This window comes from Phyllostomus hastatus, unplaced genomic scaffold, assembly GCF_019186645.2.
Source record: "Phyllostomus hastatus isolate PE091 unplaced genomic scaffold, TTU_PhHast_1.1 phas_scaffold_501, whole genome shotgun sequence".
Lineage (NCBI taxonomy): Eukaryota > Metazoa > Chordata > Mammalia > Chiroptera > Phyllostomidae > Phyllostomus > Phyllostomus hastatus.
The window spans coordinates 45,181,192-45,203,324 of NW_025334033.1; the positions used below are offsets into that span (position 1 = coordinate 45,181,192).

General features: G+C 36.1%; 1 protein-coding gene across 4 annotated transcripts in view; it reads left to right on the top strand.

Annotated features, from left to right (window-relative positions):
* Window positions 1-22,133, top strand: part of GPHN (gephyrin) — a 440,641-nt gene that overhangs the window by 333,878 nt on the left and 84,630 nt on the right. For all 4 annotated transcript variants that reach the window (XM_045822936.1, XM_045822937.1, XM_045822938.1 and 1 more), the window contains one exon: window positions 9,759-9,896. In XM_045822936.1, coding sequence (XP_045678892.1) covers window positions 9,759-9,896 — 138 coding nt within the window. The remainder of the gene's footprint in view (window positions 1-9,758; window positions 9,897-22,133) is intronic.

Here is a 22,133-nt window from a genome sequence, read left to right on the forward strand (position 1 = left end):
ATCATGTGCCTTTAGGCTCCTTTATCTGGAACAATTCCCCAGGCTTTCTTTGTCTTGCATGACCTTGCCATTTTGAATAGTATAGGTCAGTCATTTTGTAGACTATCTAATTAGACTTTTCCAATGTTTCCTGATGGTTTTGTCAGTAACACCTCATTTGTGACGATGTGTCTTCAGTGCATCATATCAGAATGCTCATGCAGTAACTTTGTGCCATACTGGTCATGTTAACTTGGATCACTTGGTTAAGATGGTGTCTGCCAGGTTTCACCACGGTAAAATTATTATTTTTCTTTGTAGTTAAGAATCTTGTGGGGATATGCATTGATACCATATAAATACTATTTTTCATGAGGCTTTCACCTTGTAATTTTTCATTGTCTGCCAGATTTCACCACTATAAAATTACTGTTTTTCTTTGTAGCTAAGAATCTTGTGGGGATATACATTGAGATGATATAAATATTGTTTTTCTTGAGGTTTTCACTTTCTAATTTTAGTATCCTTGATGATTTTTGCCTGAACCAATTGTTACAATGATGGTTGCCAAGTGGTGAATTTCTCATTCTAACATTTTTTCACTTACCAGTTGACATTCTGTTGTAAGAAATAATTTTATTTAATCATTTGTTTATTTATATTATGATATGCTAACAGATTCTTATTTTTATTTTCTTAAATGGATTATATAAGCTGTTATTCTCCTAATTGATTTTGATTCTTAAGTTGTCCCAGTTTTAGCCAAAGCAAGTCCCTTGAGGTTGACTCCAAGATCCTTTTGACATGTTACCATCATTATTTGAGTACTCTCTTACCAAAGAAAGTTATGAAGGAAGAATAATAACTTCCAAGGAAAACAAAAAGATGAGAGAGAAAATTTATTCTAGGCAAAAAGAGCATAATGTGCTAAGGCAAGAAAATATGAAATAGTATGGTATATTCCAATATCTACAATGGAATCAGTATTCTAAGTGATAGAGTAATGAGTGATGAGGCTGAAAAGAAAGCAAAAAGGGTTTTATATACTCTTCTAAGGATTTGAATTTTGTCCTTTGGGTGATAGTGATGAACCAATGATACAAATTATGGAGCAAACATTTTGTGATAACAATATCCTGTTTTATAATCTAGATGTACAGAAATCTCAAGAGTGCTTTTCTTTAATATTTCTTATACAACTGTAGAAAATAATGCAGTCCTTTCAGCCATGGTTTTAGGTTGTATCAGAAAGTCTGTGAGTCTCGTTATCTTGAATAAACAAATAAAAACATGTAAAACTACTGTTGAAAACAACACAAGACATTATTTTCAAATATACAGGGGGCATGCCCTGTCATCTTGAGCCTAAGAACTCTACTGTTGCCAGTGTTTCCTGAGAGTTTTATACCTGATTTCACTTAATTGAGAGATTTCTATGAAAGATGAAATGCTTCGTATATCTGAACTGCACATGCTTTGACCTACCAAAGTCCCTAGCTGTTTAGCCTAAAAAATATTACTATCATCTTCTCTAAATTTCCTAAGAAAGCTATTTGTTATCTTAGGTGGTTTGCTGTTCAGAAAGACCCAGGAAATAGAAATACAAGGAAAGCAGAAAGCAAATACAAGGGGAAACAGAAGCAGTAATATTAATATTGGCAGAAAAGATCACTTCCTTTAGATTTTCTTTATATCCAAAGAATGAATATTGATTTACTTTAGGTAGTTGGGGAATTCTTTTACTGATTGTTTTGAAGAATAAAGTTTCCTCTTGAGGTTTTAAATTTAATCAGGAAGAACCTGCATATATATCTTGTTTCTATTATGTTGTGTTCAATCATCTGAAAGCATCTTTTCCTCATTTACTTCTAATTTAAAAAAGATTTTCAAGCCAAAATGAGACTTGATAATTATATATTAAGAATTGGCAGATAAAAAGGATGCATTTGAAGTGGGAAAAATCATTTCATTGATATAAACAACTTTATTTCAAGATGGTCATGCCCTAGGAAAAAAAGATTACTGCTACACAATGAAGATCCTTGCTTACTCTGCTTAGTATAAGGAATCCATCTGTACTCTGTGTCCCTTTGAAGTGTTTCTACATCCTAGACATTGCCATTATTATTTAAACTTGTCTTTGATGCAATCCTGAGTGAACCTGTGCTGTTTTTACACTGACTTTTTATATAGTCTTTTTATAGCTGCTGCATGGAAGCTAGAAATCTTAATAACATTTTGAGTACCCGCAAAGATTCTGAACTAATATAGTCAACCTCATGTCTAGACTTGTAAACCAGAAAATATAAATGAGACAACTTCACTTTTACTTGTGGAAACCTAGGCTTATTAGAGAAACTTTTAGATCATCAATCTGTGGCTAATATAGAATCATTTTAATCCTACAAATCTAGTTCAGAAAGCTAAACCATTGTGGAAGAATGCTATAATAATATAGATATTATAATAATTCACGCTGTTACTCTTTGCTCAGTTTGGAAAGCTACTAGTGGGGCAGATGTCTAGACTTCCTCTCCCCATCCCCACACCCCACTCCCATGTAAAGATCCCATATCCTAAAGCAATTTAAAGTTTATTTTTGTTAAACTAACTAGCCCTCCTACCAATTAGCACTAACAAGCATACATCACCAGCTAATTTTACTATTGTAAGTTAAAATAAATATTTCCTTGCACACTATAATCTTCTCAGTAGAGCCTAAGTTGACATGTTGGTTTTGTTTTGCAGTGTAGTGTATATGAGTTGAATGGAGCCAATGTCCTCACAGATCCTCTTAGTGACCATTGGGATTCATTTGTAGGGTAGCAATCAGAATATATTTGTGACCATGAAATACTTTGTGCTTTGCAGGAAAAACTATCCAAATTTTCTATCAAATTTTGGATAATTTCTCTATCTAAAAGCCAAACTTCCTTTCATTATTACTTTTTTGCTTAAAAAATTTATTCTTTCCTTTGTTTCCTCCTTCTAAGTGGGGCTTATGGACTACTCAGTGAAAACTGAATGCTAGGTGATATATCCCATCTGACCTTCAAGACAAAAAACTGCATACTTTTTTTCTCAATTTTTCTTTCTCCTATCAGATTTCTGTGCTAGGCTCAGAATCAAGAAGAGGGTTGGTGTTTAGGAGAAAATATTTCTTGATCCTTTCCCCTGCCTGATTGAGTTCTCTAATGACCCAGAATAGAAGTGCTTTTTGAGGTTGTAATTTCAAAAATAAGGAATCAGAGATAACTATTCTTAAATTTCGTGAAGCTCTCATTTTGAAGATTCTTACAAATCACTGGTGTCAACATCAGAAACCAGTTGAAATTGTGTTTCTTTTAAAAATGGAAGCAAACCAAAAAAGGAAACATAACTCTTTGCTTACCAGATTTATTTTGGAAGTGTGTGCCTTTTAAAAATGGGCCGCTCCTGGGAAGCCTGTACAAGAGCCCTTGCTGTATGTGTGAGTGGCCATGTCCTCAGCCTAGGCCTCCAGCTGCCGTTGCTTCTGTGTAGGTGTCCCTGGTGCTGCCCGTGGAGCATTGTCCACTTTTGACTTGGAAATAAGGGCACTAGATCACCTAGATCAATGGCTTTCAAACCTATTTTGGCTACAATTTTTTTTAAATGGAATCTCATATGGACAAAGAGTCATCTTGCACATTGTGAAGGATAAAACACAACTAAGTGTACTAATGTTATTTAGTAGTTCCTTTTACTTAAAAAGAGCAACTATTGTCTGTTTCATTAATTTACTCTTGTGTGTAGAAGGTCAGTTACAAATTCTGTTTTTCTCATATTTATAGGACCAACTTAACCCTTCTTTATTGGTGAAGTAGATGACTATTCTTACTGTGTAATTTGGGTGGATCTTGAGTGGGAAAATACCTCTTGGCATGTAGAAAGTGCTCAGTAAATATTTATTGAGAACACACACACACCTTCTATTGTGCCAGAGAATTAAACTACTTCTTTGACACATTTTCTTCAGATAATTTGTTACATATCTGGAAAGCCCTCTGATAACATGCAAAAAGTTTAGCCAGAAACCAATATTAATGCATTAACATCAGAGTTTGAATTATTCATCCAGTGAGTAGTCACGTTGTAGCAGAGAGTCTGTAAATATTAGAGGGCTTAGAAAAGCGAAAAGGACTTCTAATCAAAGTGGAGGCATAGATAGCGTGCTTCACCTCCTCGCACAACCGCAAGAAGAATCACAACTAACCTCAAAACAAAAAACACCCAGAACTGCCAGAAAATAGAACTATGGAAACCTGACAACCAAGGTTTTAAAGAAGCCACATTCATCCAGACAGGTAGGAGGGGCAGAGACAGGGTGCCCATGCAGAGAGGATGTGGTGCAGTGTGGAGAGACAGCAGTGGCAGAATGGGCACTCCCACATTCATAAAACTGATAAAATGTTGTGTGGTTGATAAAAATTGGGAGGGATAACTTGGGGGCCAGCAATCCCAGCCCCAGATCACACTGTGCAGCCCAGGGTTCCAGGGCCAGGAAGATAAATCCTCACAACTTCTGGCTATAAAAACCAGTGGGGCTTGGAGTGGTGGAAGAAACTTCCAGTTTCTCAGGAGAGTCCATTTAAAGGGCCTGCATGGTCCTAGAACCCTCACAAGTCCACCAACTCTGGGAATCATCATCAAGGCCACACTGAGAAGGGTTCTAGTCACAAATGGGAAGTGGGTGAAGTGACTACAAAGGGGGGGAATGCTTCGCAAGTCTCCAGAGGCCAGGCAGCAGCATTGTCCCCTCTCCAACCCTTCTCCTACACACAGCACCACAAAGTGGTGAAGTGGATTGCCCCCAGATGACTACCTAAGGCTCCACCCCCTACTGCACTAAGACATGGTATCTAAGCAGCTCTCCCTAATACACAGAAACAAACACAGGGAGGCTGCAAGTTGGAGAGACAAAGAAATATGGCACAAATGAAAGAACAGAACAAACACCCAGAAAAAAACTAAGTGAAATGGAGATAACCTACTTATCAGATGCAGAGTTCAAAACACTGGTGATAAGGATGCTCACAGAACTCAATGATTACAGCAAAAACATAAGGGAAGAAATGAAGGCTACCTAAGTGAAATAAAGAAAAACCCACAGGAAATCAACAGTGAAGGGAAGGATGCCAGGGTTCAAATCAACAATTTGGAACATAAGGAAGAAATAAACATTCAACCAGAACAGAATGAAGAAACAAGAATTTTTAAAAATGAGGACGGTATAAGGTAGACAACTCAGGGACATCTCCAAAAGTGCCAACATCCAAATCATAGGGATGCCAGAAGGAGAAGAAGAAGAGCAAGAAATTAAAAACTTATTTGAAAAAATAATGAAAGAAAACTTCCCTGATTGGTGAAAGAAATAGACATACAAGTCCAGGAAGCATAGGGAGTCCCAAACAAGTTGGATCCAAAGAGGACCACACCAAGACACATCTTAATTAAAATGACAAAGGTTAAAGATAAAGAGAGAATCTTAAAAACAGCAGAGAAGAGCAGAGAATTACCTACAAAGGAGTTTTAATAAGACTGTAAGCTGATTTCACAAAAGAAACTTTACAGACAAGAAGGGACTCGCAAGAAATATTCAAAATGATGAAAAGCAAGGGCCTACCACCTACATTACTCTATCCAGCAAAGCCATCATTTAGAATGGAAGGGCACATAAAGTGCTTCCCATACAAGGTAAAGCTAAAGGGATTCACCATCACCAAGCCATTATTATATGAAATGTTAAGAGACTTATTTAGGAAAAAGAACAAAACTATGAACATTAAAATGACAGCACTCACAACTATCAACAACTGAGCCAAAAAAAAGCTAAGCAAACAATTAGAACAGGAACAGAATCAGACATGGAAATCATTCAGAGGGTTATCAGTTGGGAAGGGGAGGGGGAAGAATTGGGGGAAAGGTACAGGGAATAAGAAGCATAATTGGTAGGTACAAAATAGATGGGGGGGGGTGTTAGGAATAGTACAGGAAATGGAGAAGCCAAAGAACTTACATGTATGACCCATGGGCATGAACTAATGGGGGAGGGGGGAATTGCTGGAGGGAAGGACATAAGGGGCAGGGGAGGGGAAAAGAGGAGAAAAATTGGGACAACTGTAATAGCATAATCAATAAAATGCGCTTTTTTAAAAAAGAAAAGCAAAAGAGCAGAACAGGGGGCACCAGTCTGTCTTTTCCTTCCCAACTTTTGACTTTGCTTGAAAGATTGTTACTCATACATACAAGTAGTTATTCAGCATACAAGTTGTTATTCATACATACAGTAGTTACTCATACATTACAGTAGTTATTCAGTAACTACTGTAAGTATAAGAAAAAAGCACTATTTTAAGTGCGGCAAAGGATATAAAGATTAAGGAGATACAAATCCTGCCTTCAGGGAGTTTACATTTGACCAACATAGATAAGGCAAATATTTAAATGCCTATAACCTAAGATGGAGGGCAGTAGGTACCATAAGAAAAATATAAATAAGGTACAAATTATTTTAAAGATGGGGAGTATTTTTCCAGGCTGGTGGATATCCACATTATAATTTCTAATTTAAAAAGAGAGATATAGAGAGAAAACTATCTATCTCTATAGTTGGAGAACCATCAGATGGTTTACTGCCCTCCTGCTTTTTTCTTTTTCCATCTACTTACATTTCTTCTTGGCAGGATAATGTAATGTTACCCTAGCTGAGCTGTGATGTTCTTCATGGCAGGGTATATCTTATTCTGTGTATCCCAAGTCCCTAACTGTTCCTGGTTCATAAAATGCATGGATAAATATCAATATTTTTTCAGTGGGTGTATATCACTGATAATCAAACTTGCTTCCTAATAACAAAAAGTCTGTTACATTACAACGCATATTCAACAAATAAACTGTGCACAATTAAAAAGTACAGCTTTCTAATCAAAAACATTTTGAAAGGATATTTTTCATAACTATATGCAATTTACACCATAAAGAAAGCCTATCTTAGAAAAAATCAAATCTGAGATCTACAAATCTGAATAAAAAGCATAAGCATTCTATCATTCTCCCAATTGTGACAATATGTTTTTATGATGTTTGAATGATAAGACCAGGACTTCAGTGAAAGTGAGTTATAAATAATTATATATATTTCCATTGCAAGTGAATAATAAATCATACATATCATACATAATCCTTTTTTATACATATTCACTGAAATTCTGAGTAGAAAATATTGTTCATATTTAGTACTAAATAATTGTCAGGGCTTTCAAGCATTGAATATTTTTTAATTTTATGATTATCCATGGGAAGGAATATCATAATTATAACCATCCTTATATGTATTTTTCCTTGAGTACTTGTAATAATGTCATTCATCTTAGAATGGAAACTCTTTGAGGTAGTACCTTTAAGTGAATTCAGCAAATGTAGGAAGCAGCTGCTGGGGTTTGGGTAAGAGTAGTAAATTTAATAAATTGCAGTAATTAGGATCTAACAGACAACTGAGAGATATATACAATCATTATAGGGTGATTAAACTGACGGAAGTTTGTCTCACATATCAAAAGTCTGGAAGCATGCAGCTGAAGACTTGTCGGCAGCTCCACATTGTAATCAGAGGCTCAGGTTCTTTTTTCTTCTCAAATGTTTCCATACTTACTGAGTGGGTTTTCATCCTCATGATTAAAAATTGCTACAGCACCTTCAGTATTTAGCCATGTTCCAAGTAGAAAGAAGGTAGAAGGGCAAAAGCTTTCTCTTCTTGGACCTTTATATCTTTATCGTTTTATTTGTAATGGGAAGCCTGCCCCAGGGACTTCTTCCTACATCTCACTGACCAGAACTGTATCATATGGACGCTCTTAGCTGCAAGGTGGCTGGTGAAGAAGGGAGCTGTGGGTAGAGGTTAGCATAGCCAATCAACAGTGTTTGCAGTTCCTCCTCTTCCATTTACCCTTTGGGCCACAGACCCTTAAGGTTCCCAAAAAGAAAAAAGGTCAAGTTATTTATGAATAAGGATATAGTGTTCTAAGAAGTATCTTTTTTGGTCATTAAAAGGTTACTTTTTAATTCAACAAATAATTATTTTTTTACTGCTTAATATGTGCCAGTGACTGTTCTAGGTATTGGGGATAACAACACTGAACAAAAAGATTAAAAGCTGCTGCTCTTATGGAACCTACATTATACTAAGAAGAAGAAAGCTACAAACACACGAATATAAATATATATTATATATTATAAGTATAGAGATACCAATATCCATATCCAGATACATGCACACATATATAAGAAACGAAAAGTAGGATAAGGAGAATAGAGAGTGATGGTAGGTGATATTCCATATAGGAAGTTTAACAAAGACCCTCTGATGACATGATATTTTAGCAGAGACCTAAAAGAAATGAGGGATAGATGGAACCATAATATCAAGGAAGAAAGGTCCAAGTAGAGAAAACAGCAAATACAAAGACCCGGACGAGAGGTGTATTGGGTATGCTCAAGGGCAAATAAGGAACTATAGAGACCGAGTACAGTGAACAAGGGGGAAATAATAAATGAGAACAGTGGGGACCATAATATCTTGGGCTTTGTAAGGTACAGCAAAGCTTTCACTCTTAGTGAAATGGAAAGTCAATGGAGAGAGTGAGTAGAGATGAGCACAATCCAATTTACAATTTAAAAGGATAACTGCTGTGTGGAAGATAAATTGTAGTGGACAAGGGTAGAAGCAGGGAGACCAGTAGGAGGCTATTCAGTTTCCTAGGAAATAAAGGATAGTTCCAGCTATTGCCATAGTGGTGGAGATGGCGAGTAATGATCAGAGTCTAGAAGTGTTTCAAAGGTAGTTTAGATATGATTCTGACAAGAAGAGAAAATCAAGAGTGTCTCCGAGGTCTTAGACCAATAACTGGAAAAGTGGAGTTGTATTTACTGTGATGGGAATTGCAAGAGAACAAGACATCGTGTGGGTAGGATAGGAGGGTGGAAAAATAAAGAGTTTGATTTGAACAGGTTACATTTGAATTGCGTGTTACATATCCAAGTGCATGTTAGATCATTTATAAGTTTGGAGATATATGTTCTTATCCACTCTTTGCAAAGCCTACAAATCTATAGTTGTGGGTAGAGGTTGGGATTAGAGATATAAAATGAGGAGTTTTAGTGAATGGGTGATATTAATTCCGTGGGACTAGATGAGGTTATGTCGGAAGTAGGTAAGTAGTAATCTGTTATGACTTTTTTCAGAAGAAAGATTTTCTGTGAAATCTTAAATAAGATCAACTTTGGGTATTGCATTTTACTAACTACCTCATTGAATGTTCAAGGTTTAGTATAGTGGTTAAGGACATGGACTCTGAAGCCAAGTTTTGAATTGTGGTTCTCCTGTTACCAGCTCTGTGATTTAGACCAAAAAATGTAATCTCTCTAAACCTCTCTTTCCTCATCTGTAAAAAAGGATAATCATGATCCTTCCTATAAGATCATTGTGAAGATTGAGTTACTAGAACAGTGCCATGACCCAAAAAGGATCAGACAGTATCATCATTGTTCCTCCAAGTTTTGACACATACTGTAAAACATCACTGACTTGATTTAATATTCCTCCAAAGCAAGCTATATTTTGGAAGCAAGAGAAAATTTCTCACCTTGTACTCTTCATTTGCAGATATAAGAAATTGAGAGTTGTTGATATTTATATGTCAGCCCCACTTTTTAATCAGTGTTTAAGCATCATATTCTTAGTTAATTATCTTCCTGTTTAGGTCACAGTGCTGTCGATATCACCAAGGTGGCTAGAAGACACCGCATGTCTCCTTTTCCTCTAACGTCTATGGACAAAGCCTTCATCACAGTCCTGGAGATGACTCCGGTGCTTGGGACAGAAATCATCAACTACCGAGGTACAATCACATTCGCCCATTGCCTTTTCTTTTCATTTTTTCCTCAAGTAAGATTCATAAACAATTAAAACCCGTTTCCCTGAAGACGACGGAAAGGTGTGTTCTCCCGTGATTTCAGTTTTTAATCAAACCCCACTTCCTTTAAAACTCAGCATAAAAGTTGTATTTAGTGCAATCTGAATAAAATATAGCTTCTTAATTATCTTTGTTATGCAGATAAAAACAACACAGAAGGATTGATTTTACATTTTAAAAGATTTTACTCATAGATCATAAAGTACTCTAACTTTAGTAAACATTACAGGGTATCTATACAAACACCCTAATTTTTCTGCAAAAAATCATACTCAGAACAGCAGAAAATGAATAGGACCAAGGCTCAAGACCTACATTCTTCTTTTTACTACATAAATAGTGCTCTCCTTCCAGTATGAAAATATAAAAATAAATGATAGATAACAAAACAAATTATGTTAAAATTAAAAGGCTTAAAACTAGTGAAATTTTAAATGTCAAATTCTAGCATTTTGTTCCCTGGCACTACTTAGACAAAAAGTTTTATATAGTTCACACTAATCCTATAATATGTATATCAGTAGGCTTAATTTTTTTTGTTGTTTTGTATTACTTCTCATTAAAGGAAATAAAGATTAGAAACTCGCTAAAGTGGAGAATTAGTCAAGAATTAACTATGTGATTTCAAAATCATTTTTAATGAATAGGGTTTTTCTATTATTAAACACAGGATATTCATATATTTTTATATCAGTCAACACCAAAACGTATTTAGAAAATATGAATGTAAAATTAAGTTGGAAAGAAATGTAAATAATATTTTACCTATTAGGAGCATAAGTTAACCACACCTGGCCTCTTGTAATTTCAGGGGGGGATTCTCTAACATCAGTCCTTAGAAAAATATCAGTGTGTGCCAAGTCACATTTAAATGAAAATTTTAGTCCTTTTAAGGAAAAAAAAAGAATTGCAAGTGGCCATTACTGTACTTCCTCTAGAAAAAAAAAAGCTTTCAGATGGGTTTTCTTTTCCCTTCATGTGCTTGTTTCCCCTTCATCTGTTCATCAGATCAACTGTCACTTACACATTAGCAAACTCTTCACAGACGGTTAAATTTCTTGTCCAGTGTTTCCACTCACGATTATGAAAAATAACAGTGAAGTTTGCATTCAATCTTTGAGTCTGATCAAACTCAATTTTTAATTCAAGAGTATTATAATTAAACCTCCTAGGCACTTTAGGTTAGTGGGTTGTTTTTTTTTAAGATTACACATTACATTGAATTTTATTTATTGTTTTATAGGTAACCCTAAATATTTTGACTTCAATGTTAATTTAACCTTAAATGTTTTTGTTATTTTATTTAAATTGTTGTTGCAGTACAATTTTCTATCTTTTACTCCCATCCCAACCCACCCACCCAACCCTCCCCTCCTCCCTCCCATTTCCACCCACCCCTAGTTTTTATCCATGTGTCCTTATACTAGTTCCTGTAAACCCTTCCTTTTCCCCTGGAATTCCCCTGAAATTCCCTCTCCTCTCCCCTCTGAACTCTGTCAGTCTGTTCTTTATTTCAGTGTCTTTGGTTATATTTTGCTTGTTTCTTTGTTTTGTTGTTTAGGTTCCTGTCAAAGGTGAGATCATATGGTATTTGTCTTTCACTGCCTGGCTTATTTCGCTTAGCATAATGCTTTCCAGTTGCATCCATGCTGTTGCAAAGGGTAGGAGCTCCTTCTTTCTTTCTGCTGCATAGAATTCCATTGTGTAATTCTATGCAGGTTAGTGTTTTTAAAACATCATATTTAGAAACATAATTCATTTTGTTCCAAAAATATTTATTAAATATCTACTAAATGTTAGGTGCTATGTTAAGTCCTGGATAGACAAAGATGAATAAAACAACACTTCTTGCCTCATGGACCTCACTGTGTAGTGCAGGAGAGTGACAGGTAAACTGTGTGATACCTTTCTCCTTCACAGGCTCTTGTAGACTTTCCTTCCTTTGTCCATTCCTTGAATATAAACTTTCTATGACATTTTTGGTTTTGGTTCTTTTCACATCTCGCACATGCACTTCGAATAACCTCATGCATGCCAGTGATTTCAAATACCACCTATTAAATGATTTCTAAATCTGTATCACTGCCCAGACCTTGCCTGAGCTCTAAACTAATACACCAAATGTATACACGCTGCTAGTAAATTGAACATAACCAGACTAAACTTACGTTGTTTACCTCTACAACACTTGCTGCTTCTCTGTCTTCTTGAATCCATCCCTCGTTTTCCATTCCCAAAGCTATCATTTTGGTTTAGGTCTTTATTATTAACTTCTGGGATTACTGTTCTGCTAAAGCAAGTGCCTAAATGTGTGTGTATGTATAAAATAATGTTTGTTCGTTTGTTTTCATATGTTTTGGCTATAGATGAATTTCTTATTATCTCTGGTCTGTCTTTTACCATTTCTATTATTTTCAGCTCCTATCTGCAAGCAAGGCCTTTAAGGAGCGAGTGCTCCACTGACTATAAATACCTTTCTTTGGTTTCTTGTGAGAGGCCTACCTGGCATAACAATGGATGATAGTATTTGCTTAAGACTACCATTTATGGTTCTTCTTCTCTGCTTGTAAACTCTGTTGGATGAATAAATTACAACTTCACATTTGGTACAGTGCTAGCTACAGTAAAGCAGATTTAAATATTCTGACATTATTTCCTGTAATTCCCAGTATGTTTCAGTTAACAAGGGAGAAACTATGAGCTTTCAGTAGAAAGGATTCTGCTCTCTTAGGGGCATTATTTTAGATTACAAGCACTAAGGCTTTCTTATTTAAGATTAAATGATCAGAGACTTCAGCATCTCTGACCTTGGTTCTTTGTTTTTCCAAAAAGGCTTAAGTAATTCTAGTCAAGAAACTTTTAAGCTTTGCTGTTGGAACTCATTTTGAAGGAGTGAAGTACAATATCTCTTTCAGAACCCTGACCACAGCAGAGGCATTTCTCCTGTCTCTGACTTACAGTGAGACAACTGCCTGAAGACAGGTGATTATCTTAAGCAGAAATTACTGCCCTCCAGAAGAAATTAGAAGCTCCCAATTTTAAATTGTAGGAGGTTCTCACCAAAATGGTTCACAAGTCATGCTAGGAATTCATTAACTCCTCACGAGGATTCAGGAGCTGTCAGAGAGTAATGAAAAGTTAAGTAAGGTGTACTGGAAGGAGCTTTGCCATCAAACATACTCTTTGCTTTACTTTTCTCTAGCTGAGAGACCTTGGGCAGCTACATAAGCTTTCTGAGTCTTACATCTCTCATACATAGAAATAACGTCTACCCAATAAGGTCAATGTGAGATGCTATTAAAGGAAATAATATATGTAAGTCATCTAGTTTTCACTAAGGTGCCATATTGAGAATTTAGCAAATGATTCCCTTCCCTTCTGCACATGGGGATTCTGAGAACATAGCCCTAAGATAAGCACCTATAAATTATGGAATCAAAGCTAGAACTCCTTAGCTCTGCTCCATTTGTTGATCCACATGAACAAACTCTGGAAACAGCATTTTGTTGTGGAATTTATATGTCACCCACCTAGGTCACCTAAACATCAATTTTACTGGTTTTCAGCTTATTTCTGGTTGAGCTTTACAAAATTGAAACAAAGAATTCAGATAGTTATTCAAATATTTCAAGTGAAAGCATGTATTTTTATTATCCAAATTACTGCCTCCAATTCTACCTTCAGTCTAGTAAGGTCATCACCTGGGATGATCCCATTTACTTGCAAATACCTCCTGGTACATTGGTCTGTGCTGGCATTTGCTGTATATTTTTCCATGAATGTGACTGCTTGAACTCATTCATGATTTTCTTCAGGTGGTCTCATCTCTTCAGACTCTTTACTCCATAAACTTTATTACAGCCCTAAAATATGCACATCTCATTAATCCCTTTATTTATAGCATATCCTTTTATTTATATCGTTTCCTTTATACTTATTCCTGCATTCCTCAAATATGAGCATTTTATTAAATCCCTCTATATATATTCATGGGATGTTTGTGTGTGTGTGTGTGTGTGTGTGTGTGTGTGTGTGTATCCACAACCTCTAGGCAATTATGCTACTGTTAATGTCCAAAGATGGTGATTATATTACCAACCTGTTCTCTGTATATATGCTTTCAGGTGCTTTCTCCCCAATATTGTGATTACCACATGCGCGCTATTATCACAGTACTCACCAAGCCCCCTTGTGTGGGGGCTGCATTTTTATAGTTGCATAATTGAGTAGCATTAACTCACTAGGATAGGAATCAGACCTGTAATGGCCTAGTTATCCCATGTTACAACCCGGTAGACTAATCTTCCTATTTCATACTTCCTTCCATGCATACCATTATATATCTTCATATGTGTGTTATCTCTATGTAAAACTAAAGCATGTTATAAATGTATCTCTCTTGAAGCAATTTTGATAGAAAATAATCAAACTTTAACTATAAGTAAGGAGGAAGTCATTTTTCATATGATTTTTTAAGTCAGTTTGCACAACTTTTATTCAGTATATTTAAGGCTAAAACAAAGTATAATTTTTAAATATGATTCTTAATGATTCTTAGTTTTTTGTTCTTTGGGGATACTTTTTCACATTTTAAATATACATCTTATTTGATATAGTTTATTTGGCAGTCTTTTCATTCAGTACCTATTTTGAGATACTGCCATCTATGTTAACAGTATTAGGTTAGGATTCAGAATATAAGCAATGGAAAAAATGTCTCAGTTAAAATGAAACAAAAATAGAAAATTTTGACAAAGGAATAGCATCAGAATACCCGACCCTGCAATGATCAAAATCTCAAAGAAGGAACTCAGATTTTTGGAAATTTCTGTTTATTCTTAATTATATTGGTAGAATTATGAAAATGTATGTAAATATACAAGATTTTCCAAGCTTTGGGGAGAAAATTAGTAGAAATGAAAAGAGACAAATTTCAGTGTCAGTAAAGGTTTGCCAATACCACCAGCAAGAGAATTACCAGGAAAGAAAACTTGGCAATAGCCTTTTATTTTTAAAGTTTGAATTGATTAACTTTCCTATTGGAACATCCAGTGCTGCAGTAGTTACCTTTCTGACTGTTTTCTGAAAGACTCTGAAACTCCTGGCAGGCTATTAGCTCACCCCATAGCATGGGCTATGAGCCAGGGAAATTGCAGTCTTCCTTTCATTTAACTGTGGGACATAAGCATATGAAGAAAATTCTATCATAATCAGCAATAATCTTTGTAATGTCTCTAAATGTGTATATGAAATAGATCTGCAATAATTTTTAAAACTTTAACTCTACTTTTCAAAAACAGAATATATCCAAATAGTTAAAAATTTTATTTTCTCTTTTCTTAAACTCATTCTCTGCACAATCCAAATTTCCTTGGTTAACTTGCTAAAAAATATAAAAATCAACTATTAACATCTTGTCTTATCATTTGTAAATAACATTGAATGATTCTGTGATCCTATTGCAACCTGGAGACTGTGTGCTTTACTAATTTCCTTCCTTTGATTTAAGCAATTCCAGAGTAAGTTACCAATATTACTTCAAAGTCAATATAGTGATTGGTACATTCAATATTTATTTCTTCTTGCATCTCATCTAGGAGCTTTATTTTCTCATTTATCTTTTTTTCTTTTTATAAAATACTTGCTACATATTACAAGTATTTTCTTTTTTCTTCATCATTGTAATATTCTAATATAGGACAATTAATGTTGAAAAAGTTAGCAGTTATTTTTTGGGTACTAGGATATGTGGTTTATGCCAAGCAAAATAAGCCAGTCAGAGAAAAAACAAGTACCAAATGATTTCACTCATATGTGGAATCTAATGAATGAACTGAACTAATGAGCAAAATAGAAACGGACTCATAGAGAGAAGGCTGACAGCTGGGAGTGACGGGGTTGGGAGGGGTGGATGGCGTAGAGCAAAAAAGAAAAAGAACTCATGGACACCAATAACAGTGTGGTGATTGTGCGGGGGAGGGATGAGTGGAGGGGAAAAGGGGCGTCGGGGAGAAATGGTAATAAAAAATACAATAAAAAACACAAAAGAAAATAATGGAAACTAGTAAGAAAAACAGTTTTTCCTGTGGAATATATTGTAGCTTATAGAACAGTGATTGAGAAATTACCAATAAAGAAGAGTTTAAATTGTTCAAACTATAGAAAGAGCATTTTGTTTCTACCAAATCCTGACCAACAAATCCACCCTTGAACTTACGTGCTGCCCATTTATCCGTGATACCCTATTCTTGGCATCTTGGTGTGGCAGTTCCCATCATTCAGTACCTCAAAGAGCAAGCATTTACTCTCATTTGAAACATTTTCTGAGACCTCAAAAACAATAGATGTTTTTTTAAACTAGTATTCCCCCCAAAATATATCTTTTGCTTTAATTTAGTTAAATGATTTTTACACTTAGTATTTTTAAAGCTTAATATTTTATATATAGAAATGAATATATCAGATGTAAGTTATAGTACTCAAGAACAAAATTTACATCATGAAACCACAACACAATCAAAGAACTAATTCATTACCAATTCCATTGCATCTTTTTGTATTGCTAAATCATGACATAATCATTTCTGATAATCATAACATTTGTATTTACCCAAATTCTATAACCTTGCGCAAAGCTTATTTTTATTTTATGATGTAAGAACTGTAATGCTTGCTCTCACTCATTGCAGTGGCACTCAATGAGCGTTCCTAGATGGAAAAATACAAATGCACAACACAATATCACTTTGAACAAGCTATGTGTTTTAAAAGCATAGGAATTTTGTTCCAAATATTTTATTATATTTTTTCCCATTACCATTTAGTCCCCTTATACCCACCTCACCCCGGCAATCATAGGGATTTTATCGTACTATTCCATAAACATGTCGTTTGCAGTAACTAGAGATTAATTAATATACTTGTTTTCCTCAAAAAAAATTTTCCAGCCCTGAATCATTCACTTTTTCTCAATGTACACAAATATGAAGCCTGTAATATGAGAGGAGCTCAGTGCCTTCAGGGTAATACGGCCTTACATGAATCCTGTAATATGTGAGGTTTATAATGTACCAATGCTGTATAGTCTTTCAAATTCACCGTCAAAATGTAGGGAATAACTTATTTTGGGATAGGCTTGAGGTTACTCACCATATTCGATGTTTAGTGTCTGTTAAATAATCATGAGGCTTTCTGTAAAGTATATTACTTCATGATAAAACTTTCTTTGTTAATGTTGTAATGACCCAAATCTGTACATGCTTCATCCTCCTCTTAATCATGAATTTAGCTAATATTGCTCCTACTACTGGTCATTTGGCAAGGTAAGTGTATGTATCAGGTCTGCCTTCTCAACTATTTTTGTGAACATAGTGGGTAGCTGTTAGGTCAAAAAAGATCTTTTAGTAGCCTCTCCCACAGATTGGATGTCATGGTGGTTTTTAAATGTTGTAGTGAGATAAGTAAACTTTTGAGAGTTTTATAATCAGCAGAAAACTGGCTGATATTCATGTTTTATATTAGGAAGTCTTGGATAGTTATCTTTCTTTTCAGCCTTCTGTTATCTATCACATTCTTCCCGCATTCCTGAAATCTCTAACTGCTGGGTCTTAGTTAGCCAAAGTGAGGACAAGGAATCAATTTCCTGGACCACTGAACACAGACTTTTCCCTTGATTTCCTTCTTAGACACAGGGAACTGTACAACTGTCAAATCATTTTGATAAATGACTTTGAGAAATTAACACGCTTTTCCCTTTTACATCCAAAAGTTACTCAGTTCTCCTAACATCTTAATTTAGACAGCAAGAAGAGACTATCATCTAGGAGAGAATAAATGCCCAACCAACCAAATTCAATATTTACTTTTACCATTTAGAGAGTACATTCAATGCTTACAAATCATACTCAACTTTATAAATAGCTCTCTGCCTTGATTTTCCTTGTATGTGTGTCCATTGTCAGCCGTTCAAATTTGTAAAGACTTTCTGAAGATATTTTTAGGCCCGTCATCTCAGTGTAAAAAGTCTAGCACTCTAGAGAGCAGGGAATTCACTAATGACTGTTATCTGTGGGATGCTGACTTGAATCTGAGTTTCCTGCTGACAACATAAAAAGGCTACCACCTTTGGACCAGGCAAACTGCCACTGTCTTCTGGCAGCATAAGTGCACACACCACACACAACAGCGTGAATCATCAGCCAGTCTTTTACACTTCTCCATTCTTAGCGACCTCTTCAGAGCACTGAATGGTATAAATGGCCCAGGGTCCCCAGTGACACATAGTCCTGCCTTTAAGATTTCTGCCTCCACAGAACCTAGAAATATGCATATTTGTTATCATCTTCATCAAATTGACTATATTCTGCATTATACAGAACTTAGAGAATACAGTAAAGGGGAAAGGTAGAACATGATGGGCATTACCTCCTCAGACTCTGGAAGTGGGACCACAGCTCCTTGGCATACAGTCTAGCTTTCTACAACTGAGAGGCTCACTTCTGACTACAAAGAGCTGCAAACACCCACCAACAATTCCTAAGAAAGCATATTAGTTATATTAATTGACACAGCCACCAGCCTGCACTGACTGCAGAATGCTGCGGATGGCTCGTCGAAACACGAGGAAAACATACACAGAGACAACCAGGTCCTGTGGGGAAATAGGGACGGACACGGCCACTCTCTCTAGTGGGGAGCGCCTTGGCCACCCTCCCTAGGGGAGAGCACCTTGTTCTCCTGCCCGAGCAGGCTTTTATTGGGTTCGTTTACACAGGAATTCAGGTAAAGCTCATTAATCATTACCAGGAAGTAAGGATCAAACAGTAGATAACAAGGAAATCTGAGGGCCTATTTTGAGTTAGGGTCAGATAGCTAAAGAGCTGTAAAACTTTGAGGAACAAACTTCTTCCTGGGACCCTTATCATTTAATTGAGAGCATTCTAAACAAAGCAGGTTTCACAGGGTTTTACATATTCTTTCTTGGGCCTGATCACCTGGGGAACCCGCCCTTTCCAGCACGGGCTGTACCACCCTGTCATTGCTTCAGGCTTAGGTGGAGCAAGGGAAGTAAGGCAGCCAAGAGATTAGGAGATTTTCTCTCAGACAATGAGGACTCAGGCTATGTTAAAGCCGAGGGGCAAGGGTCCATCACTCCCTTTTGCTGTAGCCCCCAAAGTCCTTCCTTGGGGGCCTCCCATGTGATCGTGCCTGTCTTAGATCGTTCCCCCCTTGGGGAATCTTACCCATCATTAGCTAACTAACCAAGCATTGGGGGCCAGGCAGGGTGAAGTAAAAGGAGCAGAAGTGGCGCTCCTGCCAGGGAGATAAGCTTTTGTCTCCTTGCTGGCTTACGGTCCAAGGTCATTCCCTCAGCCTTAGCCTTGGTGGGGGTTACAGCTTCTGATGCCAGGCAGGGTGGTTACCAACAATTAATTATGTATTGGGGGAGCCATCTTTGGCTTATTATAAATAGGGTTCTCATTGGAGTGGAGCACCTGTGAAAAAGGAATTTTGCTCATGTTTCCATGAAATTCTATATTTTAGTAAAACTTTTGGCTCCCACAGCTTCAGCTGCTCATTGTTGTTTCCCTACTAAATGTGAAACCTAAAACAGTCATATTATCTAGTTGAAAAGTTATTGCTGCCAGGGTCCCATTCAAATTCAAAGAAGGCTTAGGCTCCGTTTTTCAAATCACAGGCCAAAATTTATTCAGCACTAATACTTGGGCTCCACCTATGGGCACACGAAAGAGATGCTTTAACATCTATGTGTCTATGTGTATACAAGAGAGACTTTCCTATTGAGGAAGTACTTTTCAGCACTACTACATACTTTTTAAGTTCCCACACGGATCATCTGGTCTGACATTAAATGAATTCTTATATTGACTGCTTAGAAGCAGTCCATTGTTTAGTTCCAAACCCTGTTGAGAGATACAAGTACACAGTAGGTGTTTGTGTATCTGGCATTTATTCCTTCAATGCTCTAATATCGACTGAAACAGGGAGTCTTTACCATTTTTTAATCTATGGCATATTTCTCTAAAAATCCTGTCCCTTGTCTTAGGCTTTCAGACCAAACCTTGAGGTAATACATGTTTTTCTCTTTGAAGAGATTTAAACTCTGCTGGTAAGTTAATTTGATACCAACTCCAAAAGCAGAACTAATCCACTAGGGATATAATTTGTCTTATAGCAACCCTATATTTAGTGCAAGTCCAAAATAAAAAATACTGGCCAATTACATACATATATTAATAAATTTATATTAATAACCTAAGTATGAAGCAGTTTTTCCTTTCCGGATGAAATGTTTTATTTTTCTTTCCATGATATTTCAAGAAGGTCTATAAAAGACCTGACCATATATGTGTGCTATAAATATGATTTTTCTTGACTCATCTAAATATAGTTATATGTTGAAATGAGAGGAATGTTCTTTTTTTAAAAAAACTCATCCCTGCCTTTTAAAAAATAAGAGCTTTGTGGAGATATAATTCATATACTATATACTTCACCCACTCAAGGTATACAATTCCATGTTTTAGTATATTCACAGATATGTACAACCAACACCATAGTGAATTTTACAACACATATCACCTCCAAAAGAACCCCCATCCCCATTAACTATCATCCCTCTCATACCCCTCACACCCCCATTTATCTCTGAGTAACCGATGGTAGATTTTCTGTCTCTGTAAATTTATTCTGGACATTTCACATAGTGGGATCATAGGTGATCTTTTGTGACTGGCTTTTTCTACTTAGCCTTTTTGTTATAGTCACTAATTTTTTTAGATTAATAAAGCCAAAATCAAGGTTTGTTCATGTTGTAGCATGTATCAATACCTCATTTCTTTTTATTGTAGTAAAAAACACATAATATAAAATTTATTATCTGAACCATTATAAATTGTACAGTTCAAGGGCATTAAGTACATTCACATTGTTCTACCACCCCATGAGTCTCCCAAACTTTTTCATCTCCCCAAACTGAAGCTCTGTACTCATTAAATGATAACTTCCTATTCTCCCCTTTCCCCAGCCATGCAACTATCATTCTACTTTCTGACTAATTGATTTTTAATATTCTAATTACCTCATGTAAGTGAATTACATATTATGTGTTCTTTTATGAAAAGCTTATTTCACTTACTATTATGTCTTCAAGTTTCATACATGTTATAGCATATGTCAGAATTTCCTTCCTTTTTAAGACTGAATAATATTAGGTCTGTCAAAAAAAAGTCCAGCCATTGTTATTATAACAAGAACAGTTTGCATGACATGGATATAACCTGGCAGCCAAGGAGAGAGGACTGGAATGTGCATGCATGAACAATGACAACTCACTGTATTAGTCAGTGAGGGTGGTAGATGCCATTTAGTGAGCATGTATACTGTGTGACCATCACATTCAAAATGACAGAGAGTAGAGCAACAAATCTGCATTGAAGTTTGCACTAAGCTTAAACATTCCTCCACAGAAACTATTTCAGTGATTCAGAAGTCCACAACTGGTAATTGGCAACTTCATCACAACAATGTGCCCATTCATGCATCATGTCTTGTGCAGAGATTTTTGGTGAAACATCAAATCACCCAGGTGACTCTGCCCCACAAAAACCCAGATTTGGCATCCTATGATTTCTGACTTTTCTCAAAACTAAAATCACCTTTGAAAGGAAAGAGAATTCAGACTGTCAATGAGGTTCAGAAAAATACAATGGGGCAGCTGATGGTGACTCGGAGAACCGTGTGAGGTCCCAAGGTGCCCACTTTGAAGGGGACTGAGGCATCATTGTCTTATTATGTACAATGTACATTCTTCAATAAATGTCTCTCTTTTTTCTTTTTTTAATATATTTTATTGATTATGCTTTTATAGTTGTCCCAAGTTTTCCTCTTTTGCCCTCCTCCACCCAGTACCCCATTCCCTCCAGTAGTCCCCCCTTGTTTCATGTCTATGAACATGGGTAGACATGGGTAATGCGTATAGTTCTCTGGCTGCTCCATTTCCTATACTGTTCTTAACATCCTCCTGTCTATTTTGTACCTACCAATTTATACTTCTTAATCCCACACCTTTTCCTTGATTCTCCCCATTCCCCCTCCCAGCTAATAACCCTCCAAATAATTTCCATACCTATGATTCTGTTC